A 20001-nucleotide genomic window follows, 5' to 3' on the forward strand; every position below is an offset into this window, starting at 1 on the left:
ATGACCTCTACGGCACCCTGTATTTTGTTGCCTAGTAACAGGTCAAACATTTTAATGATACACCTGAAATAATAGTTGGTTTTGATTACTCAAAGGCTCGTTTTAAATTATGGACGGGCCAAAACAATTAGACGAAGAAACCTTGCAAGACCTTTATGCGTGGATAGACAAGATACCGCTCTCCAGACCCAAACGCAACATAACACGAGATTTTAGCGATGGAGGTAACGTTAATGAATTCATCCTGGTAACAAACAAAACCACTTGTTATTTAGCCCTTTATGTTTGTTGACAGTGATACCCTCAGGTTTAATTTAAGCAAACCCGTGGTTAATGTTTGTAAAGAAAGTTACATTTTTATACGTGGTCATGATGTTATTTTAAGACTTTTAGCAAATTATCAATATAGCATACAGTATATTCCACTGCATTTTATCGATTTGCGCAAGCAGTTATGGCTGCTGAAGTGGTGAAGCATTTCTTCCCTAAGCTGGTGGAGCTGCACAACTACACGCCCGCACATTCCACGCAGCAGAAGCAGAGTAACTGGATCACCCTCAACAGGCGAGTGTATTTATTTGTTCTCCACTCACAGACAGCAATGCAAACAGCGCTCTGCTTATCTGACCCTGCGTGTCGCGTGAAGATTCCCCGAGGATTACGGGAATGCGACTTTACACCTCAGCAATAACAATTTTAAGATCTCAAAAACTATTAACACTGAATGAGTCCTAAGACCTAGTGTGCTGCCTACACATGTTTTAGTGCGACATCTTACAGTACGTTTTTATTTAAGCTTAGGGGTGTTTGTCACTATACAGCACAATTTGGATTTTATGTGTTTTATAGATGTCTAATAGACGTCCAAACATGGATGTCTTCTCTAACACAATGTAAAATGTAACAGTAGGCCAAAAAATGGTCAACAAAAAGACAAGAATGAGTCATTACACGTTTAAAGTCTGTCTAATGTGTGTATTTGATGAGTAGTCCATTCATTCATTCATTCATCCATTCATTTATTTTATATTCGGCTTGGTCCCTTTATTAATCTGGGGTCGCCACTGCAGAATGAACCACCAACTTATCCAGCATATGTTTCACGCAGCGCATACCCTTCCAGCTGCAACCCACCACTGGGAAACATGAGTAGTCTATATTTGGATATTTAGATTTTCACTAGATTTTCAATTTATCCTTGTTTTAACCAAGATGTCTACATGTGGAAATCTATTAGACATCTTTTCAATACATAATTATTTGGTAGGACTACAGTATATATTTTAAAACACGAATGAAGAAAACACAACGCTACATTTTTATATGTAATATCATTATTTAATTTAAATAATTTGCCCTCCTTTTTAAATCGTAAATTTTCTTTAGAAAAGTTTTCTCCAAGCTAAACTTCCATATACCTGAGGACACGGTGAAAAAAATTGTAGTGAGCACACCAGGCTACATTGAACCAGCCCTTTGCTCTTTGAGAGAGAAGATCGAGGAAAAGAAAGAAGGAAAACAACCAGATAGCGCACAGGTGAGAACTTTTATTTTTATTCTGCATCTTTCTGTATTATTTCCTCCTTTTCAGTCTGGCACTGAATTTAGTATTAACATGCAAGGTTTAGTCACACTGTCGAAGTTATGATCCTTTATAATTGTTTTTATAGGACTTGGAGTATTACACCACTTCAGATGGACAGCAGGGATCAGGTAGATGCTCTAAAACATATATTATGCATATAAATATGGCTCTTGCTTCCCAAGTAGAGTAGAGCAGGAAAGATAATTTAGAGGAGGTCTGACGTGGAGTTCATGTCCTGGTGAGCACCCCTGGACTGTGGTGTGTTTTAGTGGCAGACGCAGTAACTCGGGTTTTAAGTTAAGCTTCATTTATTTTTATAAAAGTCTCTCCACTATTGAATATGCCTTAGTTTGTAACTTAATGGGACAGTCTGCTTAACAATTCTGCCTTAACAATTCTGCTCAGTCGGTAGAGCGTGCGACTCTTAATCTCAGGGTCGTGGGTTCGAGCCCCACATTGGCCGTTTCTGTGACCTTTAGGCGAGGCAGTGGCGCAGTAGGTAGTGCTGTTGCCTCACAGCAAGAAGGTCGCTGGGTCGCTGGTTCGAACCTCGGCTCAGTTGGCGTTTCTGTGTGGAGTTCTCCCTGCCTTCACGTGGGTACAGGTGAATTGGGTAAGCTAAATTGTTGGTAGTGTGTGTGAATGTGTGTGTGGATGTATCCCAGTGATGGATTGTGGCTGGAAGGGCATCCGTTGCGTAAAAACTTGGATAGGTTGGCGGTTCATTCCGCTGTGGTGACCGCGGATTAATAAAGGTACTATGCCGACAAGAAAATGAATGAATAAATGAATGAATGGACTAAAACTTCAAGGAGTTTGACATGACAGCCTGTTACTGCAGAGACATAGGCGTTAAAATTTTTTTTAAAGGCACTACTGATGGGCACTTGATCCCTTTCACCGGGACTTTTTTGTGTCACAGGAAAAAAATTAATAAAGTATGTTTGAATGATCTCATTTATGCACCACCTCCTTTACCTAAAATTAGTCACATTGTCACCCTCAGTCAGCACACATCTACAGAAAGTAGCCGGAGTGAGATTGGTGTATGATCAAATATGGTGATTCTTTGATGCTACCAAAAGTAGAGATTAAAGCCATTGCTTAATCTAAACTCCTGAGGATGTGTCAGCATGAGACTTTTAAGGAAGCTAAGCGTTCTTGGTGTCTGTGGTTATAGATAAACTCATAATACTCAAAAAAAACTAAGCTCTTGCCTTAGTAAATGGAAAAAAACTTTAAAATTTGCAAGTTAGATGTTGCAAGTACATAGAAGTTTATTTATGCCCTTAAGACGAGCAGCATTTCTTGAGAAAGTGTCACCAAGTGTATTTTGAGATGGGTTTGTGTTATCTTTAGTTCATCCAAAAATAAGATTTTTATCAACTCACCCTGTTGTATTTTCACACATGTATGCCAACAGTTTTTTTGTACATACATTGAAAGTTAAAGCATTCGAAAACAAATCATGACTTCGCTTTTAACCAAGTATTTTCCAGCTGCGTTTTTGGGCAAATGCACTGCATTGTCAGCACACTTAACATAGAATAAATGATGTCACCTCCTTTATTTTTCACACCTCATCATCATCTTGGGTTAGTCATGGCATCATCTGGTTTCAGGTTTGACTCATGCTTTTCATGATTGAAAAGTTTCTGCACCCCTCAGCTCAATTCACCAGATCACTCTTATCGCTTCCAACAGGCTCAACACATGTAGCTAAAAGCTTTTCTCGTCCACAGCAAACTCAAGCCAAGAGTATACTATTATTAAGTCTATTATGAGACCAGAGTGGCGAGATTAGTTCTGATATATTTTATTATCAAAGCACAGACCTCTTCTATTGAGGCAACAGGAGTCCTGTGTTTTCAACTTTTCTTTTTTCAGTAGGTGCTGTTCAATTTCAACCTGTTATTTTATCCTTATGGGATGTTTATAAGGTGAAGCACAGCTGGTGTTGATGATTCGAAGCTTAGAGCCAAATAAAACTCCTGCTCTGTAGTTACAGTCTGGTGCCGCGTCAATGTGTCTATTTGACCTTATTGTGTTTAATAGGTTCAAATGGAGTCTAATTAGTTTAGTCTTCCTGGCTAAGCAATTCTCACGAGCATTCAAATCTTCAAGTATGGGGGAGCTGCACTCCGCTAGAGGAAATTGAAGCAGGGTTTCATAAGGGTAAAGTCTCAATGTCTTTGTTTTCCCAAATTCCTGCAGGGAATCATGTGATGGTTATTGAACCCAGTCATTTAAATCCAGCTACTGTGAAGAAAACAGAGAAAGTCAGGTATCAAGCGATGTGATTTTGTTTAAAATGTTTTTTAATGCAGTCATTAATGTAAGCATGTGAATCAAGTACAAATTTATAATTCAGTTGTTGTTAATCTTGCATAGGGCTGCTGGAACCATTGGACCAAATGTGGATCCAGCTGTACGTTTGCTTTTGGAGGAAAAGGAGCAGGCCATTTTGGCTTTACAGGAGACTGTTGGTGTAAGTTTTTAATCCTATATTTGATTTTAAAATCCAGTTAATTATGCAGGCAGGTACATGTGGGACAGTTGATTTCTGCCACTTTCAACATTGTTCAATATATCTGCAGACCAAAATGGGGGATGGTTTGGTAAACCTGCATGAAAACAGTCATTATGCTTACAGTTGCTTTATTGGTGAATGTAAGCATGGAAGGAAAATATACTTACTAGAAACAAGATTTTAATCCTATTGTAAATTAATTTAAGCATGTCTTATTTTGTCAATTGTTTGACATCATGTGTCACAATTTAAAGATTAAACTAGACTGCTGAAATGACTCCATTTAAATGCTTTTTCAATGGCCACATCTCAAAATCAAATGAATACCCCATGAGTAGAACAAATTCACAGGTCCAATTTTTTTCCAATTACAGTCATATACAGTTGAAGTCAAAATTATTAGCCCTCCTATGAAATTTGTATTCTTTTACAAATATTTCACAAGTGCTGTTGAACAGAGCAAGAAAATAGTTTTCACGGCATTTCCTTTTGTATTTTTCTTCTGGAAAAGGTTTTTTTTTCTTTTAGTTTGGGTGAAATAATTTTTATTTTTTTTTAAGTAAAAACTGCTAAGGTCAATATTATTAGCCCTCTTAAGTAATTATTTGTTTGATTGGCTCCAGGAAAAAACTACTGTTGTCCAATGACTTGCCTAATTACCCTAACTTGCCTAGTTAAGGTAATTAACCTAATTAAGCCTTTAAATTGCATTTGAGGCTTAAAACTGCTGTCTTGAAAAACAAATAGTTCGATAGTGCATTCTGTTATCATGACAAAGACAAAAGATATAATTTTAGACTTGAGAAAAAGAATTGTTGAGGCTCACAAAGAAGGAGAAGGATATACATGTTTATCAAAGTGCTTTCAAGTGTCAAGAAGTGCCGTGAGAAGTATTATCAAGAAGTTTAATGAGATCCACACCGTGGAGAACATGACTGGCAGAGGTAGAAAGCGAAATATTTCCAAAACTTTGGAAAGAAAATTAGTAAGAGAGGTTTCTAAAGACCAAAGAACAACTGCCTAGACACTAGTGAATGACTTAGCCAAGTCTGAAATTAATGTCTCAGCAAAGACGGTCACTACAGCCCTGCACAGGAGTGGACTGAAAGGTTGTCGACCAAGAAAGACTCCACTTTTAAAAAAGAGACACCTCCAAGCTAGACTGAAGTTTGCCAGGGACAATCTAGAGAAAAATAATGAATACTGGAAATGTATCGTTTAGTCAGATGAGACAAAACTAAAGCTCTTTGGCCATAGAGATGTTGCCTATGTTTGGAGGAAGAAGGGAGAGGCATTTAATCCAAAGAACACTGTTCCCACAGTGAAACATGGCGGTGGGAGTATAATGCTATGGGGATGTTTCAGTGCATCTGGAACAGGGAATCGTACCAGGGTTGAAGGAAACATGAAAAAGGAAGACTACCAGAAGATTTTGAAAAATAACCTCAAACAGTCTGCAACAAAACTTGGTTTGGGTCGACGTTTTGTATTCCAGCATGATAATGACTCAAAGCATACATGACTTCTTGTAAAGAACTACCTCCAACAGAACAAAGTGAAAGTCCTTGACTGGCCTGAACAAAGCCCAGACTTGAACCCAATAGAAAATCTGTGGGGGACACTGAAGTCTAGAGTTCATGCCAGAAGACCAACAAATCTGGAAGAGCTTGAGAGATTTGCTAAGGAAGAATGGGCTAACACTCCTCAGGAGACATGCTTGAAACTTGTTGAGAGCTACAATAAACGACTGATGGCTGTTGTCAAGCAAAAGGATTACACTATTGACTATTAACATCAGAGGGCTAATAATTTTGACCTGCAAGTTTTTTTTATATTTGATTAAAATTGTGTTTCTGTTTGTATTACAAACACTCGAAGCTTTCTGAATAAACTGTTATGTTTAAAAATTATGTGTTGAAAAAATCTTTAGTCAATTAAACAGCACTTGGGAGTTATTTGAAAAATAATGAAATATTTTATAGGGGGCTGATAATTTTGTCTTCAACTGTATGCATCACATTACATTTTTATTTATTTATTTATTTTAAAGTATGTGTAATTTACATGTATTTACAGTATAGTTACCTTATTAAAGGTTAGGTCATAAGAGTAGGTTCAGGGATAGGTTTAGGGATAGTTGTACAGTACCTACACTGTAAAAAACTATTAGTTAATTTACTTTAAAAATGTGAGCAAACATGTTGTCTTAAAAGCATCAATTTGATTTTCATTAGAATAGTTTGTTTACTTAACAATTATAAGGTAACAAGTTTACTCTTTTTTTTTTTTTTAAATAGCCTAAACTAATCTAATTTTACAGTGTAGTTATTACCCAATTTTTGGGCGACACAGTGACTCAGTGATTAGCAATTTTGCCTTACAGCAAGAAGGTTTGCATGTTCTTCACGTGTTGACCTGGGTTTCCTCTGCGTGCTCCAGTTTCTCCCACAGTCCAAAGACATGCGCTATAAGTAAATTGGATGAACTAAATTGGTCAAATGTGTGTATGAATGCGGGAGTGTGTGGGTGTTTCCCAGTACTGTCCTGCGGCAGGAAGAGTATCCGCTGTGTAAAACATATGCCGGAAAAGTTGGCGGTTCATTCCGCTGTAGCGACCCCTGATAAATAAGGGACTAAGCCAAAGGAAAAGGAATGAAAAAATATTATCCAATTTCATATGTCCATAAATCCAAAAAAAAAGGAAAGAAAGAAATATTTCAAAACTTAAACTAATACGTTTAAAGTAGGAATTAATTTTAAATCTTTGTTTCTTGAGATCTTTCAAAAATATTGATATTTCTATTATGACTTGGCAATCCCAAAACCTATCAAGTTAGTTTCAGCACCTTTAGCAAACAATGGCAGGTGGCGAGAGATGCTTATGTCGCAAAAGGAAATTTGTCCTTCCTGTGCTTTTCTGCAGGCAATTGGTCAAGGGCTGCAGGTCACATGTTCTTCCTGTCACTGATGCAAATGTGATAGAGTTTGCAAAAATGTTTACCGAGTCACTGTGAGTTCAGCAGCTGTGAGATTTGTCACCCACCAATTACTGTATATCAAGCTAAATGTTAAGGTTGCATTAACACATTAGATAGAGAACTGCAACTTTTGCATTTTTCAGTTTAAAAAAACAAGGAAATTCAGTAACGGCCTAGTTTTTGGAAATGTTATCAATTTCTGTATCAACTAGTCAGTTTCTACGGAAGGAAATTACACTGCTCAATGTCACTGTGATTGTGACATCAGCTTTTGTTTGTCATTTTGTATCACTGCAAAGCAATTGGTTTGCAAATGTTATATCGTACACTTACAGCCGCTGTTGAATACCAACTAAATGTTTAACTTTGCTCCAGATTTTACAGATTAAAGTAAACCGATTGGAGCACCTTGTGCATCTTAAGGACCTACGCATTGAGGATCTCACAAAGCACTTAGAGCGATATAAAGCACGCAACTCATGAACATCATTTCAAAAAGTGCATAGGAATACGTAAGACTTACAAAAAGCTGGCCCATGATCCATATGAAATCATCTCTTTTTCCTCATTTGTTTTATGCTCTGTGATTGTTAGATTTTTTCTTTTAATTGTTGGCACACCAATTGCATTACCAAGGACCATCTAGAGCAGTTTATGCTTCACTGTGAAGTCCAACAAACTTTGGCAGTAAAGTTTTTATTCCTTGATGCATTTCAGACATTCTGGAAATGATTCACCAGTATTAGTACTTGCTTTTTATTTTGGAATTTAAATGATATTTCTAAGTGTTTTTTTTTTCTTTCTTTCTTTCCCCATGCATTTATAAATTGATTTCAATCACTGTTAAACTTTATAAATCTTTAAGCAAAGCTTGCTCTCCAAATGAATGACTAAGTGTTGTAATTGCTCTGTGTTTTCCCTAAATTTTATTTTGGCATTTGTGTTAATGATACATTCATTTTTATGTTTCCATTCATGTTGATATTCTCAAATTTAGCTTTACTCTATTTTGGGATTTGCTGATCATTGTACATTTTTGTATGTCACAGTATTATTAGCTGTCATGTCATAAGACCAGTCTGTAATTTTTGTGGACAGCGTTAGATGTTGAAAGTAAAGATTTGCATTCAAATGGATTTGGTTCCTATGCAAGCATGGAGAAAAGTTGCAGAGGTTTTTAAGCAGATGGTTAACAAATAGTTATGGTTGTTTGTTTGCATGGACACATGCTGTCACTTACAGAAAGCAGAGTTAATTTTGACTAAATTTCACTTCTTCTTTCTTTAAGACCAAAATATCCTATTCCTACTGATGCTGACCTATAAAACTAAAGATGTAAAATTACTTTTTTTTGTTTGTGCTATTTACCAGCAATGTAAAAAGTGATGTGTTGACTTAAATATACAGATTTGTTATTTAAAAAGTGAGTAAACCTGTTGTCTTATAATTATTTGGTAAATTCATTGTGCGCAGTTGTACAAATTATGTTAACATAAAAGATTCAAGTTACAGGTTTACTCCCTTTTTTTAACAAAGTCAACATGTCGGTTTTAAGGCAGTGGGTTTACTCACTTTACAGTTTTTCCTCAATTGCTTTAGCACATTTTTCAAAACAGACTTAACATTCTCTAAACTGTGTGAAAATCTCAAAACGATTTGTTGGAAATTCAGAACTTTGTAGCATGTCTGCAAAATGTACTCACCCGAAACATTTAATCTATGCTTCAAAACCAACTTGTTGTATCACTAATTTGGCCAAAAACATAGTGCATTTCTGATTATGTGAGCCACACTTGTCAAAATGATTAGTTGTTTTTTCACCATGAAAATGAAGGTTTTAAAAAATCTGATTTTTATTGAGAAGAGTCAATAGTACATAGAAAAAAATGAATTTATACAGTACATTTATTTGAGTACAAATGTAGTACATGCATAGATCAATCTTGCTTGTCCAATAACTCTATTGTATATTTCTTATGTTACCACAAATAAATAAAAACACTACAAAATAAACATCCAAGAAAAAACAAGTTTTAGTGGACATCCTGTCGCTCTTGTTGACTTTGCCAGAGATTAAACTTCTTTCCATTTCTCTTCCACAAGCATGTTACTGCAGTTCAGGATTGTGAATGCAGTTGTGCTGTGGTCATATATATATATATATATATATATATATATATATATATATATATATATATATATATATATATATATATATATATATATATATATATACATTTAGGTCCATAAATATTTGGATATCGACACAATTCTAACAATAATAATTATAAATCAAATTTTCTTTTTTTATTACTTGGATGGGTTTTTTTTTTTTTTTTTTTTTGGGGAAGTGTAATGTTATGCAATGACCAAGTCAATCACCTGACCTGAATCCGAGTGAGCTTGTATTTCACTTGCTGAAGATAAAACTGAAGGGAAAATACCCCAAGAACAAGCAGGAACTGAAGACAGTTGCTGTAGAGGCCTGGCAGAGCACCACCAGGAATGGGTATCTGGTGTTTGGTGATCTGGTGTTTGGTGTTTGCAGTCAAGTTTTAAAAAATGAAAATTTGATTTATGATTATTATTTTATTTCAATTACTTTTGGACCCTTAACAAGTGGGAGGCACATATGCAAACTGATTTGGATATTAATACCCTCAAATTAAAGCTGCCAGTCTGCAGTTAAAGTACATCTTGTTCGTTTAATTTCAAATCGATTGTGTTGTAGTACAGAGCCAGAAATGTTAGAATTGTGTCGATATCCAAATATTTATGTTTGTGTGTGTACAAATTGCTGATGAAAATTGATTGAGAAGTTGTGAGAAGTTTTGACTATTTAAATGAGAATTGACCTGTCAGTTTTGATCAACAAGTCAAATGCAATTTGGTTTTGTCCAAACTACAGAAATTTGTACTTGCTTTTTGCACATGTGCCAAAGCATTTGAAATTTGCTTAAATCAATAAAAAATGCCACTATGAGCTGAACAATAAGCTAATTGTTCAGAGATCTAAACTTATTCTTTTGAAAAATAAAACTTTCATTCAAGAATTGAGCCAAAGCAACTGAGAAAAACTAAGAAACCAATTGTTACTTTTTATAATGGTGAAAGAAGTTAAATGCCTTTTGAAGATTGCTATAAACAACCAGCCTGATCTCACGAGAAAACGTTTAGTATTTTACGTTTTGGCAGTTTAGTGGCTAATTCGTATGAATTCATACGAGTTTAGTCAAAAGAAATTGTACGATTTTAAAAAGGAGGTGTGGCACCTAACCCCACCCCTAAACCCAACCGTCATTGGGGGATGAGCAAATCGTACTAAAATGTAGGAATTAGATTGTATACGAATTCGTGCGAATTAGCCACTAAATCAAAAAGTTATGAATTGCCGTGAGATTGTGTTGAAACAACACTGCTCCTTGTGTAGACTGATCATTGGTAAGACCTCAATGTGCCACCATGAGCCACATCATTTTGTTTTGCCTGTAAAGGTTTCTTTTTTGCTTTTTTTTTTTTGATGGTAGCCTTCATCTTATTCACTGGTCTACTGAAGAGGAAAATGTAGCCTACATGTTGGATCGTTTGAGGGTGGCTAAAACTTTATGAAACCAAATATGCCAATAAAGACATTTTATTCAGCGGTCATCAAATCTCTATCCAGTGTTTAAAGGTACATTATATTCTCCATGATTCCCTGGGGGTTCATCAACATCTGCCTCTTTTCACCACATGCTACTCTTTATCACCAAGTCATCAAGGGGAGATCTGTAATTTGGGGGTTTCCGACAAACAATACAGATTTGGCTCCAGCAGACTTCTCTTCTCTCTGCTCTTTTTGGAGTTCACACAGCTTTTTTGGATGCAGGATTTTCAATCATTTTATGTCTCTCTCATGAGGCATGTGTTTGTATTCACATCAACCCCATTTGGAAACCTCAGACCAAATGTAAACAATTCGGCAACAAAAGTTGATAGCATAAAAAAAGCTTCACTGTCTATATTTGAGAGATTATTATGAATTTTGAAGGATTTCTTATAATTGGCTGGATGTTGCTGGATATATCCTGAAAGGGATATGTTTCATAGGGGTCATAAATATAAGATGCTGATCCTCATTTCACATCTGTCCATGAAGTTCTCCAAGCTCCCTGGTGACTCAAGCTGAGCTCTCAGAGAGAGGAATTCGAGGGTTGGATCTTTGGGTGGTAAAACAGCATTAAAGCGCTCTGAGTCACATTGAATTACAGTCAGAAGCAGGCCTGAGCCCTTCAGCATACTGGCGGCATATGAGGCACACTGTGAGAACGTCTGGAACGGGAGTTGTTCTGATAAAGAGAGAGTGAGTGTAAGACTCCCTCTGGTCTGTAACAATGTCTCATTATTAAGACCATCTTCCAAAGGTCAGAGTACAAAAGAATCCAAGAGAGGAAAAGTAAACTAAAGTTCTGAAGATTCACTTCTTCAGAGGGTTTTTCCAAGATTGTTCAAATGTCTTCTGATGAAAACAATAGCTTTGTTTTAGATTTTTGTAGTGTCAGCTTCACGTGTGCTTTTTTAAGGAATTTTTTTAACTTTTAATTTGCCGACCATGTTTTTGCACAAGCTATTAGTGGAAGGTCTGGCAATGTATGTTAATATAAATATTTATCATAAGCTATGTTTCCATCCAAATCATGCAAATAAATTTATGCGCAATACTGGAATATCACATTTATCACAATATCACAATAACACGTTTTCTATTTGTGTAACGTGGCATGGCAAGGATTGCTTCATGTGTGCTGTCAAACCAATGAAGATGTTTTCTTAATTTGCTGGTGTTTTTTATTTTTTATTTTATTTTTTAATTTTTGCACATGCTGAGTTCACTCAGCCATTGTTATTGTTTGGCCAAAGGAGAAATGGTCGTGCCCAATTGAGCCTGCTTCCTCTCAAGGTTTTTTTTTTTTTCCCTTCACTTTCGTCAATTAGTGAAGTTTTGTTTTTCACCACTGTTGTCACTGGCTTGCTTAGTATGGGATTTGTGGAGCTGTGCATTTATGGACTTGCTCTTTGTTTAAACTTTCAGCAGTAAAAATTACACAACACTGAACTGAACTAAACTGAACTTGAACTCTGAAAACTGGTCTGACACCGTTTCAATTCACTTGAACTTCTATGTTAAGCTGCTTTGACACATTCAACATTGTAAAAGCACTATAGAAATAAACTTAAATTTAATTAATTATTATTAGATAAACTATAAGCGACAGAATAATATTAGTACAGCAGTGACGTTTGGGGGTCTAATTTAGCAGACTACCCTAGTCTGTACATAACTGTTTATTGATCGGACAAATGCATGTCGTATGAAACACTGGCGCAGAATTGTATAGAAGTGTTATAAAACATACATGTACAGAAGCAGAATTCACTTGCTGCCTTTATCTGCAGTTTTGTGTTTTTTTTATCAGCTTTGGTGATGTGCAACAGCACCAGTCATATGGAATTTTTGCCTTTCCTTTTGCCCTTTTAATTGCACAACTTGTACATTCCATCTCCTTTAAAACAAAACCACAACAAATATGTTACATCAAAACTTCTTCCCTCCTCTACATGTTGAAATTGTTGAATGCTGGTTTTGATGTTGCTGTCATATGGCTTGTCTTACTTAATGTTTAAAGTGATGGCCATAATGGAGTAAAATTTAGTCCTCAGGGATCAGTATTTTGGCTTATAGTTATAATTACCTGATGTGAAAAACCCTATGGCAAACTAATTGTTCTGTGACAAACCAAAGATTATTGAAAACCAAGCAAACCAAAGTTGGATCTTCTCTAACATCACAGCAAAACTCCCCTTGTGAAACGTTTTTCTTAAAGATCCCATGAAAATTAAAATATACTTTTTTTTTTTAGATGTCAGTAGTGTTAGTTTTTTTAAATATCTATTTACTAAAGTGCCCCAAAACAGTACTAAAAGAAGATATAAATAACAATATAAACATGTAAAGCTTGTAATTTGTTACTTTCACCTAAATGGATCAACAATTTTATTCACGTCACCCCATACTACGGTTTTTCCTTAAATTATAACTCATCAAATGCTCTCTAGTATCTGACATGCCCCACCCCTTGAAGATGCTTCTCTTTAGCTTTTCATTTGATGCAATCTCAACCACTCTCACTGGCAGAGATGTGATAAAATCTTTTGCTATTGGTTGTTTTTAAAAAGCGGGAGGGGCTACATTATGTCTCACCCTGTTTTTGTGTTTTGATTAAGATGCAAAAAATATTAAGGCTCTATTTTAACAATCAAGGCGCAAAGTCTAAAGTGCATGGCGCAAAAGCATTAAGGGCATGGCTGCATCTACTTTTTCTATTTTAAGGATGGAAAAATACGCTTTTTTGCTATTTACATGGTGGACAAAATAGCACATTTGCTATTTACATGGCGGACTTTGTAAAGTAAATGAAAAAAACTGGATGCTTTATTAGCGAGTAAACAGTAAAACAGACCCTCTGCAGCACGAGGATAAAGACCGAGCCTCCTCCATTCATGCAGCCTCTTTACGTTTACTCTTTACTTTACTCCTTTACTTTCGTGGATAAGGAAATGGTGTTGTACTCACTCCACTGAAGACATCCATTAGCCTACAAATTTAATTTTGTTTGTTAAGTGCCAAGATTTGTTTAAAACTATTTCTAAATTCAGTTCTAATTTTCAGCAAACTAATTAACTAACAATAATAACGAAGAGTAGTCAAAACAGGTGGACAAATATAACAAGTGGACAAATATAGACTTGCTTTTATTATAACAAATATAAATATGCATATAATAAATAAATCTGTTAATAATAATTGCATTATACAAATGAAATTCAAATGTAAAGATATATGTATTGCTGTACATCCTGTGTGCATTAAGTAACGTGTACACTTTTAGGGTACATAACTAATGTGCCCTGTTCTGGACTTTAGACTTTTAGTTGGTCAGTGACACAGTCTATTTCAGTTCCTCAAAATAGCAACATACCAACAATGCACCTTAACAAATCTCCTTTTTTGACCAGAGCACTCATGAGTCCAAAATGTGGTGCAAATGGATTGACTATTTAAACAACGGGGAGCAAAACATGAAAATTAGGGTTGCGCTGGTCTGAAAATAGCCACAAATCGTGCCAAACACAACTTGTGCCTTATTGCGCCAGGTGTATGAGCATTTAAACATTAAAGTATATTAGGGTTTTTACAATGATTTGCTTCAATCATTGTTATGGTAAGTTTATTACTGTATCCCTGATTTCTACTTTTGAAGTATTTTCGTGGTAATCAAAATTCTGCCACAAATGTTCTCAATTCAGATAAACTTGAATTGAACCTAGACTATTCCTGTAAGAGCAATAGAAAATGCAGTCTTCATTACAGTGCTGTTTGCGGTTTAGCATTCAAGCCGTGTCCGTTATGACAATTTATCAACATATGGGGTTTAGATCATCAGGTCAAGTAAAGAAGTGTAAAATAACATGGCGGTAGTGTTGGTTTGTTTAGCTGACAGTAAAAACAAACAAAACTCAAGCCATGACACTGCACAGTAAATTCATAAAAAATGTGATGGTACAATTGAGCGAAGAAAAAACATATTTGTTTGACGGAGTTCAGATGTAAGGGATAGGCTTGATTACTATCCCAGTGCGTCTGTTTCTGTTCAGAATAAGACATGACTGTCTGAAGCCTAACTTACTTTTATGTTGTTTAAATGACTCTTGGAAGATTAATGAGGGAGGAGTTTGTAACGCAATGGAAACCACATGGTAATCAAACTGCCTGGAGAACATTTAAGTAAACATTCTGTAGATGAAAATGTCTTTTTTATCAGTTAATTGGCATGTTTATTGCGTTTTCTTCTTTTCTCATAGGATGACTGAAGATGATCCATAAATGTAGTTTGGGATTGATTTGCTCAGATGATCCCTTCTGCATGTGACTGCAGATGTTCACTTAACAGAATCCGTGCTCTCTTCTGAACTTAGGATACCAAACAAGCTGTCTGCTGTCATCAGAAACGCAATCAATCATCGAATATCTATTAGTCTAAATGAGATGCATCCCAAAAGCAAATACTTTACTAATTGCTGTGTAAGGCATGACAATTCAATGAATTGAAGATGGTTTCAGTTAGGTGTCATTTAACTTAATGTCCTTTAATATTGTGCCAATCTTGAAATGAACCAGTTCAGGAGTTGACTGATGACAAGCATGGGAAAGCTCTCGGAGTGGAAAACAGATTGAGTGTTAAAGTCAGATTTCAGACAGGTGTTATCAGGAGAGATGTTAACCCTATGACACACCCAGGGGGTTAAACAAGACCTCAAAGCATTGCTTTCAAATCTCTCCACCTTAAAAACAGACCTGCACTGAGTCGGTATGAGTAAGTGGTTGTGCAAGCTGTAAGATAACTGTTGCTTCCCTTGGCAAGATAAGAGAGCCACACACATGTGCACATTAACAATCACCAACAGGTACAGAAGCAAGTAAAGATTGACTTTAGCCAAAGAACTGACTTGCTTACCTGATTAAAATGCACAGGCTCTATTTGTTTAATTATGAATGCCTGAAGTCCTTAAGTCACTGATTTTTGCTTGATTCAGCATGTAGAATGAGCATTGGCTGTCAGTGAATGACAGCACTCCGATTTGACTGTTAAGCTATAAATCAGAGCACAGGTACAAAAGCTAAAGTGGCAAAACTAAGGCACAGGACACATCAAGTTGACACCAAACTTTTAACACCAACAAAACACAACTGTATTGGATCAAGCCTGGACCAAAAAGCTGCGTGAACACACCAAAGTGATGAAAGCTGACTGAAACAAGAGCCACATTCTGTGACTGCACAAGAGGACTTCTGCACTAGTTTTAGTTTCCTTGGTGGAATGACAATACAGACTACTGCAGGTATGGAAACCAACATCATCTCACATGGGCACAGGGTCATCCATTTGGTGTGTTCACATGCACATGCATGTCCCAGATGGGACAAGATGATTAGGAAAATTTGGACTAAAATCTCCAAAGTGACCAAACCTTCATAAGCAGAAAGAATCAAAGCATGAGGCTAACATTTTCTGAAGAGCATGTTGTGTGGACAGAGAACTTTACATTGTGATGAAAGCAAGTATAATTTATTTAGATACAATGGGAAACATCATGCTCATCAAACTAAAATCAGCCAATAATGTTCACACAAGACAATGAACACTATCACAGAAAAACTAAATCAGCAGTTCTTTGAACCTGAAAACTGAAGCTGAAATAATGAAATGGTAGCCCAGAGTCCTGACCTAAACCAGACTGAAAATCTCTGCAAAATCATGGTGACAAACTTATGGCTAAAATGCCACTACAATCACTAAACTGTGGAGGATTCTGGAGGATAAGTGGAGTAAGAACAAAGCAGAACAGAGTGAGAGTTATATTAAATCTTTTTTTTTTTTAAATACATGTTTTTTTTTTATATGTAAATAATTTCAAAAGAAAAAAATCATTTAGTAAGTATTAAATAATTTAGCTACAATAAGTTATAGCTACAGTACACCATGTGTCACAAATTCTGATTTGTGCGCATAAAACTCCCCTCAGAAAGTTCTGCATTATTGTGTTAATCAGAGCTGATTGAGAGAAGCCAGGCTCATCATCCGTCATGTCCTTACAGAAACGGCCTCATGACTGTCGCTTCAGGGCTCAAGCAGAACCATGAGGCATACTGAACACTGCACGCAATTGTTCAGGCTGATGCCAGTAATTCATAAATCTCATCAGGGTTGTCAGGGGAACAGGGCTGTCTGTAACACCAGCTAAAACCTGGCCACTGCCCTTCCTCAGACGTTTGCCATCGACTCCACACAACCAGGAAAAACAACATGCATGCGTCCTGCTGGGATGATGGCCTTGTTTTTCTGGTAAAAATAAATAATAAAAAGAATGTGTGGATATTTAATTTGCTAACAGCGTGCATGTGGTTTATTTTCATTCTACGTCAATGAAGGACGGAAAGAAAAGTTGGCCTTCATCCCTGTGCTGAGTAAGGCCGTGTTAGTGATCCTGTATAAGTCATTTGGGAGTCATTAAAATCTCTTTCCGGGCTGCTTTGTTATAGCGACTTTAAAGTCAGTTTTGTGCAGTTAATACAAATGTTTATTTGATGAGTAAACAATATTTACAGTAAATACTGATTATTAATGCAGTCTGCAATAATGTAGGTCTTAAACAAAAGCTCACCTCCTGCTTTCAGCCTTGGTGGAGCCACTTCCTTTGTGTCATCGATGAGTAGAGCAGGAAGGAAATATGTGCTTCATCCAAAATGTGTATGGGGCAACAAGCACAGATCTAAATTAGAGACTTTTTTTTAAACAGAATTTTTAAAATCATATTTTTTTTTTTAACATTACCACATTAGTTCCACATTACCATTGTTATTTTACATTGGAAAAAATAACACAAATTAGCATTTTACTCTAAATACAACTATTAGATCAGTGAATATTTTCCATATTTAAAAGGAGTTTTTGTTCTATCCAACACCTGAAATTGTTATATTAGAAATGGTCTCTATCTCTTGCAGCTGGACAACAGAAAACAGACAAAAACAGGTACACCTCATGCGCTTTATTCAGTGTTAAACGCTAACAATGTGAGATTGAAAGCCATTTTACATGACATTTATTGTCATACTGCTGAAAGCAGCAGCAGATAGTTCACCTCTGATCTTGAAAATAAAATAAACCCTTTGAAAATGAACAAGAACTGAAACCCAACATATATCAGGGATTCAGCATCATTTAATAATGTTGAAGAGGTTTAATATGTATTAATTAGATTATAAACCTTACCATTTCGTGAGTGAGTGCATATTCTGTGTGGAATGGCTGTATTTAAAATTCTGTCGAATTTCGTCTGGTGCAAACAGCAGATTGCTTATCACTGCAAATCTTGTCACATAGCGTGTAGTTATAGGACATGGGGTTACAATGTAATCTGTTCACCTAATGTTTACATTCAGGGGCGCCGCTAGGGGGGAACGTTAGGACGAATCTAAGGGCCCACACATTTTGGGGGCCCCCAGAGACATTATCAAGTGCCCACAATCCGCAAACCTGCAGCTCATGTGGAACTCTGAATCTGTCTCATTTCAGAGTCTGCTATGAGGTCTCAGCACATTTTCAAAACAGAATATCTGACTTTAGCATTGTTTTTTCAAATAAAAAAAAAGAATGTTCACTTAGCAAGTTTCTTAAATATCTGCAAACGTCATTCCCTAAATGAATGTGTTTGACCATTGTGCTCGCATCTCCTGGTTTCTCCCCATTGCACTGCCACACATTTTTACTTGTACATTAAAAATTGAGTCATTTAACAAAATCTTTTATTCAAAGTTACTTAAAAAAAAAGAAGGCTTCAAGTTATTTATCATAATAAATCAGTACTTGCAGCTAATGACGTTTCTGAGTTTGTTAGAAAAATTCAAGCTAGAATAGAAAATGATTAAAAATAAATAGGTTTTCATGATTTGATGATATTTTAAGTTGCCCGTTGCACATTACAAGAGATTCAGCAGTCTGTTTGGGATTGGGGATATTCCACCAGCAAGGAACAGATAATGAAAAGGTTCTGGAAGGTGACTTTGAGGCGGTGCCTACTTCCTGACAGCAGACTTCTTATTTTTCTAAGCTTAAACACTTTGTGTAAATCACCCTAAAAGTTTAAATGCAAAACCTTCTAAGGTCACCTTTATTGCCTTTCCGGAAGAGGAAATGGGTTTGTGTCTGGGGATTGACTTGGTCTGGTGACAGAAGCTGATCTAAATGGCTGATATTCGCTCAGGAGGTCCTGAGGGAGTTTGAGCTTCTGTTCCCTTCGTAAGGTCAGCTGAAGACCTTTTTGCCCACTTCCGTCAGTGACTGTTTCCTTCCTTTGTCCTTCTTCACGCACTGTTAGTAAGTCTGTGTCCAGTATCAAAAAGTTGAAGCAGGCTCATTTGTTAGTTGGAGATGAGAGTTCTTGACATTTCCTGTGCTTGGACAAATACCACTGACTGAGACGCTCTGAGTTTATTTGCAGAATAAACACTAATATGTGGGTCATAACTGCCTGTTGGGATTGTTCATCAACTTGATGAGTTGTGCTTGGAGAAAAACTGAAGGACTATCAGATTATTCCCCAAACGGGTTGTAGGACTGAAGATAAAAGCAAATATATCTCTATTGCACTATTAGAAAACACTAGGCCAGACAGACTAACATCATGGGCCAGATTAATCCCTCTTCTCCAGTAAAAAAAAAAATACTGTTCCATTTACTATACTGCTATTTATAGTACATGTATACAATATAATGCTCAAAATATAATAATACAAATTTCTTAAAGGCACAAAGTGTAAGATTTTTATTAAATTTGTCCAAAAACCACTGGAACAGTGTTATATTTTGCTGACTTATGCAATCACATTATTGCAAACGTATTAAAGTATGTCCAAATCCAAAGAAATAAGCTATTTGAAGTAGTGACGCAGGTGTTTCCTGTCACTATGCTAATGATGTCATATACCCCTGATTTCCTTTTTTGTTTTATTTAAAACAAGGAAACTCCAAAGACACATAAATATGTTGTGTTTTATTAGATCATCGCGCAGTAGAACTGTAAGAACCCTTAAATGTTTTTAGTTTAATAAAACAGCACTGCTGCTTCTCCATGATTATGATCAGAAGAATCTGAAGCAGTCGACTCCAATGTTTTCAATCTTGTTTTGCTTCAATGGCTTTCAGCCTTACTCTGCTTCCTACTACCATGCTATTAAGTTTTGAATAGCTCAGTCATGAACATTACAGCAGGAGTCTCATAGGATGTAGAAGACAACAACTCCCATG

General features: G+C 36.1%; 1 protein-coding gene across 1 annotated transcript; it reads left to right on the forward strand.

The window, feature by feature from the left end:
* The first annotated feature begins 97 nt into the window (after positions 1-97).
* On the forward strand, positions 98-8437 carry spef1 (sperm flagellar 1). Its single transcript, NM_200527.1, is given in 7 exon segments — positions 98-224; positions 453-564; positions 1387-1537; positions 1671-1713; positions 3800-3869; positions 3977-4073; positions 7469-8437. Coding segments are annotated over 7 exon segments (696 nt in total). The 5' UTR covers positions 98-109; the 3' UTR covers positions 7577-8437.
* Positions 8438-20001: the final 11564 nt, after the last annotated feature.

Source organism: Danio rerio, chromosome 13 (assembly GCF_049306965.1).
Source record: "Danio rerio strain Tuebingen ecotype United States chromosome 13, GRCz12tu, whole genome shotgun sequence".
Classification (NCBI taxonomy): Eukaryota; Metazoa; Chordata; class Actinopteri; order Cypriniformes; family Danionidae; genus Danio; species Danio rerio.